This window comes from Prionailurus viverrinus, chromosome A1, assembly GCF_022837055.1.
Source record: "Prionailurus viverrinus isolate Anna chromosome A1, UM_Priviv_1.0, whole genome shotgun sequence".
Taxonomy (NCBI): Eukaryota; Metazoa; Chordata; class Mammalia; order Carnivora; family Felidae; genus Prionailurus; species Prionailurus viverrinus.
Window position 1 is genome coordinate 127,127,503 of NC_062561.1, and position 13,938 is coordinate 127,141,440.

Below are 13,938 nucleotides of genomic sequence, written 5' to 3' on the forward strand. Positions count from 1 at the left end.
ACATCCCTAACAAATTCCCCAGCTCTGACTTTTATTACTAAAGTCTAACCGGTACCGTGTAATAATTTTAGAAAAATGTAAAAGTACCACCACCGTTTCTACACTACACTGTTCAGGATTGCATCGTAGAGAGGGCCTGATACAGGGGAGTGCTCTTTTCTCAGGACAGTGTTTTCCTCAATGGGATTACAAATGAACAAATACGTGTGTGCATCTTATACAGGTCACTGTAAGTTCAGAGTAACAGAACAAGCAGTTTTTTACACCCGCCAAATAGCAAATCCCACGGAAAGACAAAACATTCTCAGATTTGCCTCTTGGATCATTTGATGGTATAAAAAAGATGGGCTTAAACCCACAGGTTGGTTCCCATACCATCCCTCATCCACCACGCACCAAAAGGAAAATATAACGACTTATTGACCAAGTACTTCCCCACTACTGGAATTGTGTACTAGTAGTGCCAGCGGCACTGGGAGTGTTTAGGCAGGTTTAAGCTGAGTAATACATTCAGGCAGTGCACGTATTTTACAAAGCATAGCGTTTTGCCCATATTAAGATAAACTTCCTGTACCTATTGACACATAACAGAGGTCTGTTTACACAGGATTACTCTGGCTTTCAGCTCCAAGCTAAATGAGTGGGGTTTTTTTAATTAAAAAAAAAATTTTTTTTAATGTTTATTTGAGAGACGGGGGGGGGGGGGGGGGTGGAGGGAGAGTGCATGCGTGCAAGTGGGGGAGGGGCAGAGAGAAAGGAGAGAGAGAATCCCAGGCAGGCTCCACCCTGTCAGCACAGAGCCCAGTGCAGGGCTTGAACTCACCAAACCGTGAGATCGTGGCCTGGGCCAAGACCAGGAGTGGTAGCTTAACTGACTGAGCCACCCAGGCGCCACCGCTTTTTTTAATTAAATGTTTTTAGTTTTGAGCAACAGAGTGTGAACAAGGTAGGGGCAGAGAGAGAGAGGGAGGGAAGGAGACATAAAATCTGAAGGAGTCTCCAGGCTCTGAGCGGTCAGCACAGAGCCCAATGGGGGGCTCGAACCCACGGATTGCAGGATGATGACCTGAGCCAAAGTCAGACGCCTAATCTACTAAGTTGCCTAGGCACCCCCAAGCTGAAAATGAGTTTTAAGGTAATACTCCTGAGAGAAACTGGTTGTGGATTTAGTAGGAGGACCTATTTTGGTTGTAACAAGAATAGTATTTTTGTTATAATCTTCTCAAGCGAGATCTACCCAGAAAATGTGATTGCACTTTAGGTGTTAAGGATTTACTTTCTACAAAGTACTATCAATGAAGCCAAAGAGCTAACTTTCTGGTATGCACACCCAAGCGTGCCAAAGAATCCGTGATCAAAGCATGTGTGATGCGGTGATGTACCATACAAAAGACAGTGGACCACAATTTCTGCTTTTTCATACTCTTTATTGCCAACAGTTTAAAATGGTCAACATAAAAAAAAAAGAAACATTTTGATAATAAATACTGCTCTTTGGGCTGTAATAAATAAAAAGTTTATTAACAAGGAATGCACTTTTCCAGCCACAAGTGTCTTCAAAAATTAACAAAAAAAAATTATATATGGCCATAGTTCACAGTTGAGCAGCCAAAAGCTGCTCTGATTACAGCCTTTAAACAACATGGGAGCTTCCTCCCTTCTCCCTCCCCTTCGGGAAGTATATTCACAGTTCCAAGTCCTCTGTCTGAAATGCTCTCAACAGAGAGAAGAGTCAATGCACCTTCCTGCGAAATTGTCTGAAAAACCTTTTAATACAGGTACATCAAGGAAAACTGCATTCTGGTTCACTTTCAGACGGTCCAAAGTTAAGAAGTGTATGCGTCAGCCTGGTCTGGTTCCGCCCAGTCCAGCAGGCCCCAGAGGAATTGTTTTCGTACCACCACCTGTCCGTCTTTTTCAACTTGCTATAGATCATCTGACTGCTTCCCTGTAGATCTCACAGTGGAAAAGAGGAGTCCCATAGGGTCCATTAAAGAAGTCGTTTAATTACATCTCTGTAAGAGCATGTTCAGAGCGTATTCCATTCGATTTTTTAATTCTGATGAACAGCCAGACATCAGCAGAGTTGTTAGTCTGAATGTTGTAGATATCCTGTCCTCGTTGATGTAAGTCAGCAGGTATTCTTCATTTTGGCTACAGATGATTATTTTCGTATGATCATGGTAGAAATTCACCTTTCAAAAGGAAACATAAATATTAGATCTCTACAGATATTCAAGAATTAGTAAAGTGTGTCCAATCATTAAATGGCTACCTGAAAATCACTTTTTGTGACCTAAACACACACTTTCCTGAAGGGTTTCGCTTACCTGAAAGGTGCCATCATTGAAGAGCATCATTAAGGCCTTATCAGATTTGAGCCACTGAAGGAGGTAGAGCCGAGGTCTTCGAATATCGGTAACACTAGGCAGATCACCACCCTAAAAGCAATTGGGAGAGTTAGTGCCCGTAACAATTTTGCAGTTTGCACTCCATTCTTCTAGGCAAATGCCTCTCCAAGTTGAGCAAGCATCAGAATGTCCTGGAGATTCTTGGCCCCACCCCCCAGAGATTCTGATTCAGTAGAGAGCTAAGGTAGGACAAAAGCATCTGCACCTCTAAAAAGCTTCAGAGCTGTGCAGATGCCACTGGTCTGTGGACTACACTTCAAATATTACTGCTCAAACACCACATCCAGGAGGTACTTACATCCATGAGGTTCTCCTCCATGTAATGAGAGAAGTATTTGAGCACCGTCACTTGACTAATGAATTGTTCAGGGGCATCTGTTGCTGGGAAAACAGAGCACTGGCCAAGCTCTGCGTAATAGTGAACTGTTCTGAAAAACAGGAACCATAGGGAGAGAGAAGAAACAAAATAGAGGCCATTAGTCACTGGTTTTAGATTTCTTGAGTGCAAGAATACAGAAGTGACAGAATCGTTAGTTGGACATACTTACTTTTTGTCTGGAAGGAGGCTCATGTGAGCACCATTGTTGAAAAGGACACCTACAGTGTGGTCGGAGAGCTGGTACCCAAAGCCATATTTGTTAGAGTAATCGACCCATTTGGTGACCCACTGAAAGGAAGTGCTCAGCTGCTCTTTGGGAATGCAGTCAGCTTCTGGCATGTTTTCTAGACATCCTCGAAGGACTCTTGCCACTGTGTCTGCAACACTTCCCATGGTACTGTCCTCGAGGCCTAGAAAGTCAGAGAAAGTTGTAAACTAATTAACAATAAAATCTTAGGCGTTGGTAGCTTCTAACTTTCCCTCCACTACTTCTAAGGACATGAGGGACTCAAAATTGTTGCTCGGCTTTTTCCGATTCCTCCAATTTTGCTGGTACTGTGTAATTAGGCCACAAAACAAACTGACTCCAGTTACTTAGTATTAAGCACTGGCATTTATAGTCTCATTTAAAATGCCAATGACGGCAACTTACATTCGCTGCTACTGCTGCAGCTGCCAAGAGTGCCTCTGACTATCATGCGAATAGCATCTCCAATCTGCTGCTTATTTTCTACTGCAGGTGTTCCCGATCTGGCCACTGTAGTGGTAGGTGGCTGGAGCTCCTAGAAAAGAGAAGAGTCAGACAAGGAGTCAAACATCTAAAATTCATTTGAGGTTGAGAATTCTCGGTTAAGCTGAGATTGTGGCAACTGGTGGGAAAGCTTATCAAAAAGCAGTGGACACAAAAGATAGTTCAGTGACTCGAGTGCATGCCTCGTTAAACTAAAAAACAAAATCTTTTAAAAGGTTCGAAGAAAAGCTTGAATCATGATCATCACATGCTTGAATCGTGATCACCATAACCCATGTGATAATTAACAAAGAACAGAAATGATATAAAGTGTTTGTATCTATTTTATTCTTTTCCAGCATACCTCATCTGTCCTGTGTTTGCTGGGCTGCTGAGTTATTGAAGTCTTTTTCAAATCATGCCTAAGCTTGTAAATTTCTTCATCTTCTTTAGACACTCTATCTGTAAATCAAAGACAAGAATTATGAGCATTAGTCTGCTAACAAGGTAGGAACAGAGCTAGCCACATTTCCTCCTTTTGTGTTAGCAATCAGCTTATGAGCATTCAAGGCTAAACGAGCATTTTATCATTACCATCAGCTGCAATTAAGCAAGGAGCACACTTTAATGTGTATGGGGAAAAAAAAAGCTATCCATCACATTTTTCAGTAGAGTTTTATCATACTATAAAAAGTTCAACAGTATTCAAACATACTGGCTGTTATGCTAACATAAAAACATTCTTTTAACTAACTTATCAGATTTAAACATACTGGATCCAGAAGAGCAGAAGAAGTCTTATAACTTACTATGTGTGTCAATGTATCTTGCTTTGTCTTTTTTGCCACCAAAAAGAGCAGCAGCTGCTTTCTTAAAGAAATTCTTAGCTGGGCTTGACAAGTGGAAATCTGGAACTGTATGACAGCAGCTGGAAGAGAGTCTGTCTGGAGTGAAGCCCTGCGTAGTGTCAGAAGAGACTTTTCAGTAACCAGTTGGGTAACTGTGATCAAAAGCATGCAATAAAAAGACACAAGAAACATGCCAACCTGCAAAAAAAATTCATGTCGAATGATGTCATCCAAACTGGGACGATCCTCAGGATTTTTGGACAACATGCTAGCTATTAAGTGCTTAGCGGGAGCCAGCAACGACGATGGCATTGTATACCTGGCTTCTCTTATGCACCTGTAAGTTTCTTTCAGATTTGTCGTTTCAAAGGGGGGTCTTCCTAGTAACATTGTATACCTGTGTGCAAGATAACACTTCTTTAGGAATGGTCATAAAGTAACTCTTTTCGAATGTGAAAAAAATCTAAACCCAAATTTGCATTTTGATCATTTTGGTGCATTTACTTACATTACACAACCTAAGGCCCAAATGTCTGATTCACAGCCGTGTCCTTGCTTGTTGAGGACTTCAGGGGAGAGATAATTTGGGGTACCACATATTGTTCTGGAAAAGCAAAATATGAAGGTCTCATTAAGAACTGTTCTACTGTTTACACTTAGTTCTCTGGATAAAACCTTAAGAGTGTTATGTTGAATTTCTATTTAGAAAAATTTGACTTTTGATTTTTGCCATCTCAACAGTTAACAGTTGACCAAGCGGCTTAATTATTTTTAATGCATGTACAATTGTTTTCAGCCACGTGACAGTGTTTTTAAACCAACTGAGACCACGTACAGCAGAGCGTTTGTGTAACATTTCAGGCAAATATGAGACAGATTTGTTTCATAATCAACTTATAGGTATAAGGTCCTCTGCCTCGTCCACAGTGGGCACTTAGTGTTTCCATGGATTAACATCATTGTGGTCTGTGAATTTTAAAATCAGCTGACCCTTCTCCAACACATTAACTGGGAAATAATAAGAGCATATTTGGTCTCCGTAAAACCCTGTCAGGATGTATCTTTCTGACTCCTACCTCCTTCTGTGCTCCAAGGGTTCCAGCCTGGCTGCCAAGCCGAAGTCCCCGACTTTTAATTCCATGGCTTCGTTGATAAAGAAGTTCCCTAGATGGTGAAGAAAACAAAACCTCAATCCCCTTGAAAAGATGTTCTCACCAAATACACACACACACACACACACACACACACATCCTCTTTGGAGGGAGGCAGGCAGCCAGTTGTTGACTAGTAAAGTCACAGATTCAAAAGCAAGAGGGCACAGGCTAGATCCCAACTAGAAACAGTAATACACAACGAGGGAGACAGGGAAGAAAAGAACACCTCTCCCTAACACGAAATAAGCGTTTGGAACAAAGGGCTTACCTAGTTTGAGATCTCTGTGTAGGATTTCTTGTTCATGAAGGTACTTCAGTCCAGACACAATCTGCCTGAGGTAGTATCGGACTTCTGGCTCCGTCAACACCTTCCTCGCTTTCAAGATATGAGCCATGGACTAGGAAGAGCGGAAGGAAAAAAGACAGCGTATCAGAGTTATGGGCATCAGTAGGTGTCCTGCACAAGGTGCGTGATGAAAGTTAACACTGCAGTAAAGTAACTGCCACCAGAGCAGAAGCCCCGATACAAGGCGATGTGAATGCCACACCAGCTGGAGGGGGGGGGGGGGGCGCAGATGGACTGGGACAGGGGTCAGCGCTCACCCTTCGACTGCAGTACTCCAAGAGAATGTAAATGTTCTCTTTGTCCTCGAAGTAGTGGTAAAACTGCACTACATGCTTATGATGAAGGATTCTGTGAAGCTCTATCTCTTTGTCAATCTGAAAGAAAAAGCAGAACCAGGCTTATGAGCCTTCTGTCACCGCTTTCCAAGCCAGCTGCTTACACACGCAGAAGACATTTTCTTAGCAGGGAAGGGCCATTCCTGCACACAAAGAAAATACTTTACTCAACAGTCATACACACCTTTTCCCTTTGATGAGGTTTGGCTACTCTGCTGTGAGGAATAATTTTTGCAGCATAGACTTTGTTGTTGGTCAGATCTGTCATCTCGTAACATTTTGCAAAGCCACCCTGAAAACAAAGCCGAGAGAGCACTGAGTGTGGGAGAAAAACGGACAGTAGATGCTTTTAAAAACGAATAAAAATTAGAAAGGAGCGCAACATTACGGGTGGGAGTGAGGGTGGAAAGACGTGTGCGCTGTACTTTTTAAAAGCTCCTTCGCCAAGCCAAAAGCATTCCTGAAAACAGTGAACCGGTTCCCCTTCTCCCTTTACAAAGAGGAGCTTTATGGAGGGGGTTGGGAACAGGGAGATGAAAAACAACGTCTGAAGAGACCTGGCAAGAAAATTCCCTGGGGGGCAGGCGGAGGACGCCAGGGGCGCGAGCAGAAAGCCCTCGCTTCTGGCCTCCAGATCAATTTCTTGGGGCTGCGGGAGGCACGGAGAGCTGAGGCTAAGGATATAAAGCCAACCCGGCGCTGTCAGCGCACAAAAGCCAGAGCAGGGCAGGTGAATGCCCACGACCCGCCGGGATCGGAGCCCCCGAGAAGCCAAAATGCGGGGACTCAGGGTCCGGCCGGCTCGGGGGCGGGGCGTGGGTGGGGGATGCCCGGGCAGACCTCCCAACCGCCCGTCCGGCAGCCGGGCGCCCGCCGCTCGTCACCTTTCCCAGCACTTTGCCCCGGCAGTAGCGCTTCCCCGTCGTGGGGTCGACGATAATCCGCGAGATCTCGGCCCCCGAGTGCGAGTGGTGATGATGGTGGTGCGGGGCCGCCGGCTGCCCCTGCGCCTGGGGCTGAGGCGGCTGCGGCTCGTCAGGGGGCTGCTGCGGCCGCTTCTTCTTAGAGTCCCCGCCGCAAGCCTTGCCCAGCGCCTGCTCACACATCTTGGTGCTGGCGGCCGGCTGGTAGGTGATAGTCCGCAAGAGCTCCATCGTCGCCTCACCGCCCGGCACTGCCAGCTGTCACCTCCAAGGCGCGGACACACGTCCGAGCCGGCCCTCACCCTCGAGCCCCCGCCGCCACCTCCTACGACCCACGCCCGACGTCCGCTTCCACTTGTGAGAGTGCGGACGCCCGGAGAAGTCTTATATACGGGCCGAGACGGGGGGGCGGAGAATCGAAACGGGATGCGACGTCACGGACGACGCCCCGCCCACCGGCCGCCCGAGAGCGCGGGTCGGACGCCACGTCTGGACCGGCCGCTGGCGTTCTTCTTGCGAGCCCCATGCGGACAGGGGTCGTGTAGCTCGTGCGCCGGTCTCGGGGAAGGATCGCCGCCACGGGCAGGGCGACAAAGAAGTCCGGCAATTCCGGGACCGCCACCCCATTCTTCGAATGCTCTCAGGTTCTGGGTTTGAAATGGAAACCCGAGGGCTTGGCGCCAGGCCCCATCCCCTCCCTCAGCCCCGCCCTCGCCCCGCCCCACCCCACTCGCCGGGTGTCCCGGCGGCTAGGCGTGCGAGCCCGGCAGGGTGCTGTGCCAACGCGGGTCCCCTCCCCCGCACAGTCCTACTTGACCGCCTCGCAACCTGACGCCTCCAGTCAGGTGTGACTGTGTCCAGAGTCCACTGCACAGGCACGTGAGGCCTCGCCCTGACCATGTGGAGGACCTCGGTGCTGCCGTTCGCCGGCCCTGCCGCCACCCAGCACGGCCGCCCGCATTATTACCCCATTAGCTCGCTTCTCGATGGGGCACTGGGGGTGGTAGTGCCAGCGAAAGGCGAGGATTCCTAGAGCAAGGCGTACCGAGCTCAACGCCGCTCCTCAATGAGGCGGGCCCAGGCCGGGGCCCGTAGGCTGACCAAGCCAAGTCCCATTTAGGCCTTCCTGGCCTCTGCCCACCGCGCAGAGCGGGTCTTTGTAGGAGGTCAGGTCCTTAACCTTGGAGAGGGAGACAGCCCCAGGCAAAAAGGCTTCATCTTCTGGCTGCTCTCAGACTGGGGAGCAAGAGCGTCATCTCCTGGGAAGTATTAGAAGCGCAGGCACGGATTCGAATGGGGAGCGGTTTACAACGTGGGCCTTACTTGATAGTAAGTGGTGTTAAAAGGGCTCCTGGTGCTAATTATGGCTTACCATCGAAGTCATCTATCACTTCTTTTTCGGAAGGGCTTAGGCACAATGCGTCCTTTAAATGGCTCATTAAGTCACAGGGCTGCCCTGGTGCTGGGAGAGAATGCAAGGCCTTTTCCCCCTGCAGGGGGACTGGTAGGATGAAGGGAGGGACATAGGCTAATGAGCTTCAACAAGGCTTAGATTCCTGTTCCCGGATTTTGCTATTCGCTTTTGCTGACCGAGGAACACCTGTTTCCCTTGCTGTGCTGGCAACAGTGGAACATTTATTAAGAACAAGGCACCGCGTATAGTATTTTGAAATGCCTTATGTAATCCTACAACAGTTGGGAGTGGGAAATACCGTTATTCCCATTTTACAGATAAGGAAAGTGGGGTTTAGTTAACTGTTCTATGTATATGTTAGTAGACCACCCAAGTTATGTTGATGCGCAGTAGACAAATCTTTTAATCTAAGGTTAACAAGATGTGGTCAACCATTTTTTGATACTAAATGCCAGGGGCTCTTTCCAGTACCAGATTGATGAACCTCTGGCAGGTACTTAGAAAAAGGGTTTGCTCCAGTCCACTCCCAAGTTTAGGTGTGCATGGTGTCAGTTAGACAAGCATTTCCACAGGCCTTCTGTGTCAAACACTTCCCACCTCATCTAGAAGGAGACCTCACTGGCATTACAGAGTAGGAAGGGAACGTCTTTCTGGTTCTTCACACAGCTCAGGGCAAGCACAGGCATGTCTCTCATAAGTGAAAGTAGACTTTACTCCCAAGATGATCAGGGCTGGAGTGGGGTGGGGTGGAAATGAAGCATTACGTAATCTTCCCCTTCATTCATAAGCCTGGGGTGACTTTTGGTCCCCAGATTTATGCAAACCTATTCACTAGCCTATTCACAGCAGGCTTGCTGGTTAGAGAAGACCACCTTAACTTCCAGAGCTAATCCCACACCATATCTTTATTTGACTGGTTGACAATGAACTTTTTATCTCTAATTGTTTATGGCCTTCTAAGAGAAAAGGACTGTGAAGAACAGGTGGTCAGGGTATCTTTCATTATTATTTCAACTCTTTGGTTATCCTACACTATTGTATATATTTTTAGCAAATGTACTTAATTAAGCATTCGGCAAACCACTTAACATTCCATATGAAGTTCAGATCTACCCTTCAAAACATTCTAGTATTTACTAAAAGATTAACACTGTGTGTGTGTTCTGAGATTTCCTGGGCAACTGTGAAAATCTGATTTTTCAGTTTGTGGTGCCATCACGTGGGCAGAACTAGAATTGCAGTTCATCGAACATAAAGAGGAAGTAAGTGGTACCTTCCGATGGAGATCAGTCTTTAATTACAAAGTTTATTTCTCTGTAGTTCTACAGATTTAATGCAAATACAATCAAAATCCCAATATGATCTCTAATGACACTTGGCAGGCTGATTCTAACCTTCATAGCAACGTGTAGGTGATCAAAAATAGCCAAGTCCCTTTAAAGAAGAAGAAAAGGGGCAAGGCCTTTCTCTACCAGCTATCATCACTTATAATGAAGCACAGTCCTCTCACAGGGATAGACTGATCAATGGAATAAAGTGTCTAGAAATAGCTCCACATTTATATGGAACTTTGGTAGATGACCAAAGAGTCATGATAGATCAGTGAGGAAGCGAGGGACTGTTCAGTAAATGGAACTAGAAGCCAATGGTTTTTCCATATTAAAACAAAGTAAACTCCATACCTCACACTGGATTCATTTTCCAGGGCCGCCACTGCAAATACCACAGACTGGACAGCTTAAATGACAGAAATTTTTCTCAGATCTGGAGTCTGGAAGTCCAAGATCAAGGTGTGGGCAGGCTTGCTTTCTCCTGAGACCTCTTGACTTGTGGATGAGTGCCTTCTCGCCGTGTCCTCACATGGTTGTTCCTCTGCGCACAAGCATCCTTGGTGTCCCCTTGTGTGTCCAAACTTCCTGCAATAAGGACAGAACTTAGAATGGAGTAGGGCTCAGGCATGTTCTCATTTAAATGTTAAATGTCCTCATTTAACCCGAATTACCGCTTTAAAGTTAGTTTATTTATTTATTTATTTTGAGATTGGGAGGGAGAGGGTAGAGAGAGAGAGGGAGAAAGAGAGAATCCCAATAGGCTCTGCACTGTCAGTGCAGAGCATGATGTGGGGCTGGAACCCAGGAACCATGAGATTATGATGTGAGCTGAAATTGCGAGTTAGTCGCTTTACCGACTAAGTCCCTCAGGCGCCCACTGAATTGCCTCTTTAATGGCCCTATCTCCAAATACAGTCGTCTTCTGAGGAGTCAGGGGCTTCAATACATAGATGTTGAGGAAACACAGTTCAGCCTATAAACACCATATGCAAAAAAAAAATGTCCAGATAGAGTAAGGACTTAAATTCAAGAACAAAGAAAATAATAGTAGCAAGTATAAGCAATCAACTTTCTGAGTATAGGGTATGGAAAGAGTTTTGTTTTGTTTTTTAGTTGAGCTCTAATTGACATGTAACAGTGTATTAGTTTTAGGTGTACAACGCATTGATTTGATATAGGTAAATATTGTGAAATGGTTAACACAGTAAATTTCCGTCATTGCAAATAGTTAGATTTTTTTTTCTTGTTGGTGAGAAATTTTAAGATCTACTTTGTTAGCCACATTCACATATAAGAACAATATTGTTAACTATAGTCATCTTGCTATATGTTACGCCCCCAAGACATACTAGTCTTATTACAGGATGTTTGTACCTTTTGACCCCCTTCACCTGTTTTGCATCCTGACCCTAACATCTGCCATCCACCAATCTGTTCTCTGCCAGGAGTTTGGTTTTTTTTTAGTTTCTAGATAGAGTGAGAACACACAGTATTTGTCCTTCTCTTTGTGACTTAATTCACTTGGCATAATGCCCTGAGGCATTACGTTGTTACAAATGGCAGGATAGCCTTCTTTTTTTAATCACTGAATAATATTCTATTCTCTCTCTATATATATATACACATATATATATACACATATATATATACATATATATGCAAATTAAATTTTCTTTATTCATCTGTTGATGGACATTTAAGTTGTTTCTATACCTTGGCTATCATTACTGATGCTTCGGGGAGCATGGGCATACTGTTTTCTATTTGAAATTATGATTCTGTTTCCTTTGGAGATATACCTAGAAGTGGAATTTCTGGTCATACTGTGTTTCAGTTTTTAATTTCTTGAGGAAACTCCATACTGTTTTATACATTGTACCAGTTTACATTTCCATCAAGAGTCTACAAGGGTTCCCTTTTCTCCATATCCTTGCATGCATTTGGTATCTTTTGTCTTTCTGAAAACAGACATCCTAAAAGGTACTGCATGGTGTCTCGTTGTGGTTTTGGTTTTACATTATATTTGATGTTGAGGATTTTTTTGTGTACCTGTTGGCCATTTGTACATCTTCCTTGGAAAAATGTCTACTCAAGATCTTTGCTCAGTTTTAATTGTGTGTTTTGTTTTTTACTATTATATGGGTTCCTGGTATATTTTGGATAATAACTCCTTATCAGATGAGTGGTTGGCAAATATTTTCTTCCATTTCATAGGTTGCCTATTCTTTTGTTGATAGTTTTCTTTGCTGTGCAGAAACTTTTTAGTTTGATGTAGGCTGATGACATTATGTGCATCTTCCTTGATTTTTTTTAACCTCTTATTTTGAAATAAAATTTCTTTATCCCTTGTCCATTGTTAAAAAATTGAAGAATATAGAAACACTAAAGGAGGCAGGTATTGGTAAAATTCACTGTAAGAATTCAGAGTGCCTAGGTGGCTCACTCGGTTCAACATCTGACTTTGGCTCAGGTCATGATCTCACAGTTCGTGGGTTTAAGCCCCATGTCTGGCTCTGTGCTGACAGCTCAGAGCCTGGAGCCTGCTTTGGATTCTGTGTCTCCCTCTCTCTGCCTCTCCCCCACTCATGCTTGCTCTCTCTCTCTCTCTCTCTCTCTGTCTCTCAAAAATGAATAAATGTTAAAAAAAATTTTTTTTAATTCATGTAAGATGCAATGGTAAATAATCCTAAAGTGGTCTTCTCCCTTACTCCTCTGTTATGGATTTCTTGGCATGTCATCCAGGTAGTGATTTCATTCCTCTGCTCTCCATCCAGATGGCAGTTGTCAATAGGCTTCACTGTCCAATATCTCGAATTTCTCTTTCAGCTAAGTCATTTTAACCCTGGTGATCTGGCTCAATAGTATTGTAAATGGTACTCTATTTTTTCTTTCATCATCACTGCCCTATGTTTTGAATGTTCTAAACACACTGTTAATTCTATCACACCTGCAGAAACTGCATTCACAAAGATTTCTATTTTTAAAAATCTTTTTTTTTTAATGTTTATTTTTGAGAGAGAGACAGAGTGAGAGGAGGAGCAGAGAGAAAGAGAGAGACAGGGAGAGAGAGAGAGAAAGAGAGAGAGAGAGAGAGAGAGAGAGAGAGAATCTGAAGCAGGCTCCTGGCTCTGAGCTGTCAGCACAGAGCCCAATGCAGGATGCAAACTCTCAAACCATGAGACTATGACGTGAGCTGAAGTTGGACGCTTAACCGACTCAGCCACCCAGGCTCCCCTACAAAGATTTCTATTTAGTTACTATTCTCCTTGACCTTTCTGCAACATTTGGCACTTTTCATGCTCCCTCTTATTTGCCATCATGCTTGACTCCTAGAGTCTCTTCTGCCTTCTCTTCTAGTTCTCTCCCTATGACTTGGATCTTTCTGATCCTTTTCTCTCTCTTCAGCTCCTCCCATTCACAGGACTTCAGATTTTGGTCCCCATACTCACTAATAAAGCCAAGAATTATGAACCCCCTCACACATTTTTAAGTTGATTCATAAATTTCTTTAACTTTATTTATTCATTTTGAGAGAGAGAGAGAGAGAGAGAGAGAGCGAGCGAGCAGCGGAAGGGCAAAGAGCGAGCGAGTCAGAGGATCCCAAGCAGGCTACACGCTGTCAGTGCAAAGCCAGGTGTGGGGCTCAAACTCACCAACCATGAGATCATGACCTGAGCCAAAATCAAGAGTTTGACGCTTAACCGACAGAGCCACCCAGGTGTCCCAATATATAAATTTTTAAAAGATTAAGAGTTATAAATCATATCATATCTGAAACCATGAATGTTATGTGTGTGTCTTCACTACAGTTTTCCCACAACTGTAGAGCCACATGTTCAGTTTATGGCGAACTTCCATGGTATAATTTAATGGCCAAACACAGTCTTCACCGTCAAACTAATCAGTCAGAAAATTGACTTTGTGTTCATACTGAAATAAATGTGTTAATACTTGTCTTTGTGGTAACCATATTGCTTCTAAATTCTTGTGGAGCACGGGGAGGAGGAATAAAACAGAAAGAAGGGAAGGGGAAGAGGAAGAGACAGGGCTAGGGGAAAGGGAAGGGG

The 13,938-nt window shown here is 44.4% G+C and overlaps 1 protein-coding gene across 1 annotated transcript; it reads right to left on the reverse strand.

Annotated features, from left to right (window-relative positions):
- Positions 1–1,406: 1,406 nt before the first annotated feature.
- On the reverse strand, positions 1,407–7,493 carry PLK2 (polo like kinase 2). Its single transcript, XM_047875537.1, has 14 exons — positions 7,088–7,493; positions 6,388–6,495; positions 6,126–6,242; positions 5,791–5,920; positions 5,445–5,532; positions 4,877–4,972; positions 4,567–4,765; positions 4,330–4,477; positions 3,885–3,982; positions 3,443–3,572; positions 2,960–3,200; positions 2,710–2,839; positions 2,331–2,441; positions 1,407–2,195 (listed from the first exon to the last, which is right to left on the reverse strand). Exons 1-14 carry the CDS (start codon positions 7,355–7,357, stop codon positions 2,004–2,006), a joined length of 2,058 nt encoding a protein of 685 aa, XP_047731493.1. The 5' UTR covers positions 7,358–7,493; the 3' UTR covers positions 1,407–2,003.
- Between the last annotated feature and the right edge of the window lie 6,445 nt (positions 7,494–13,938).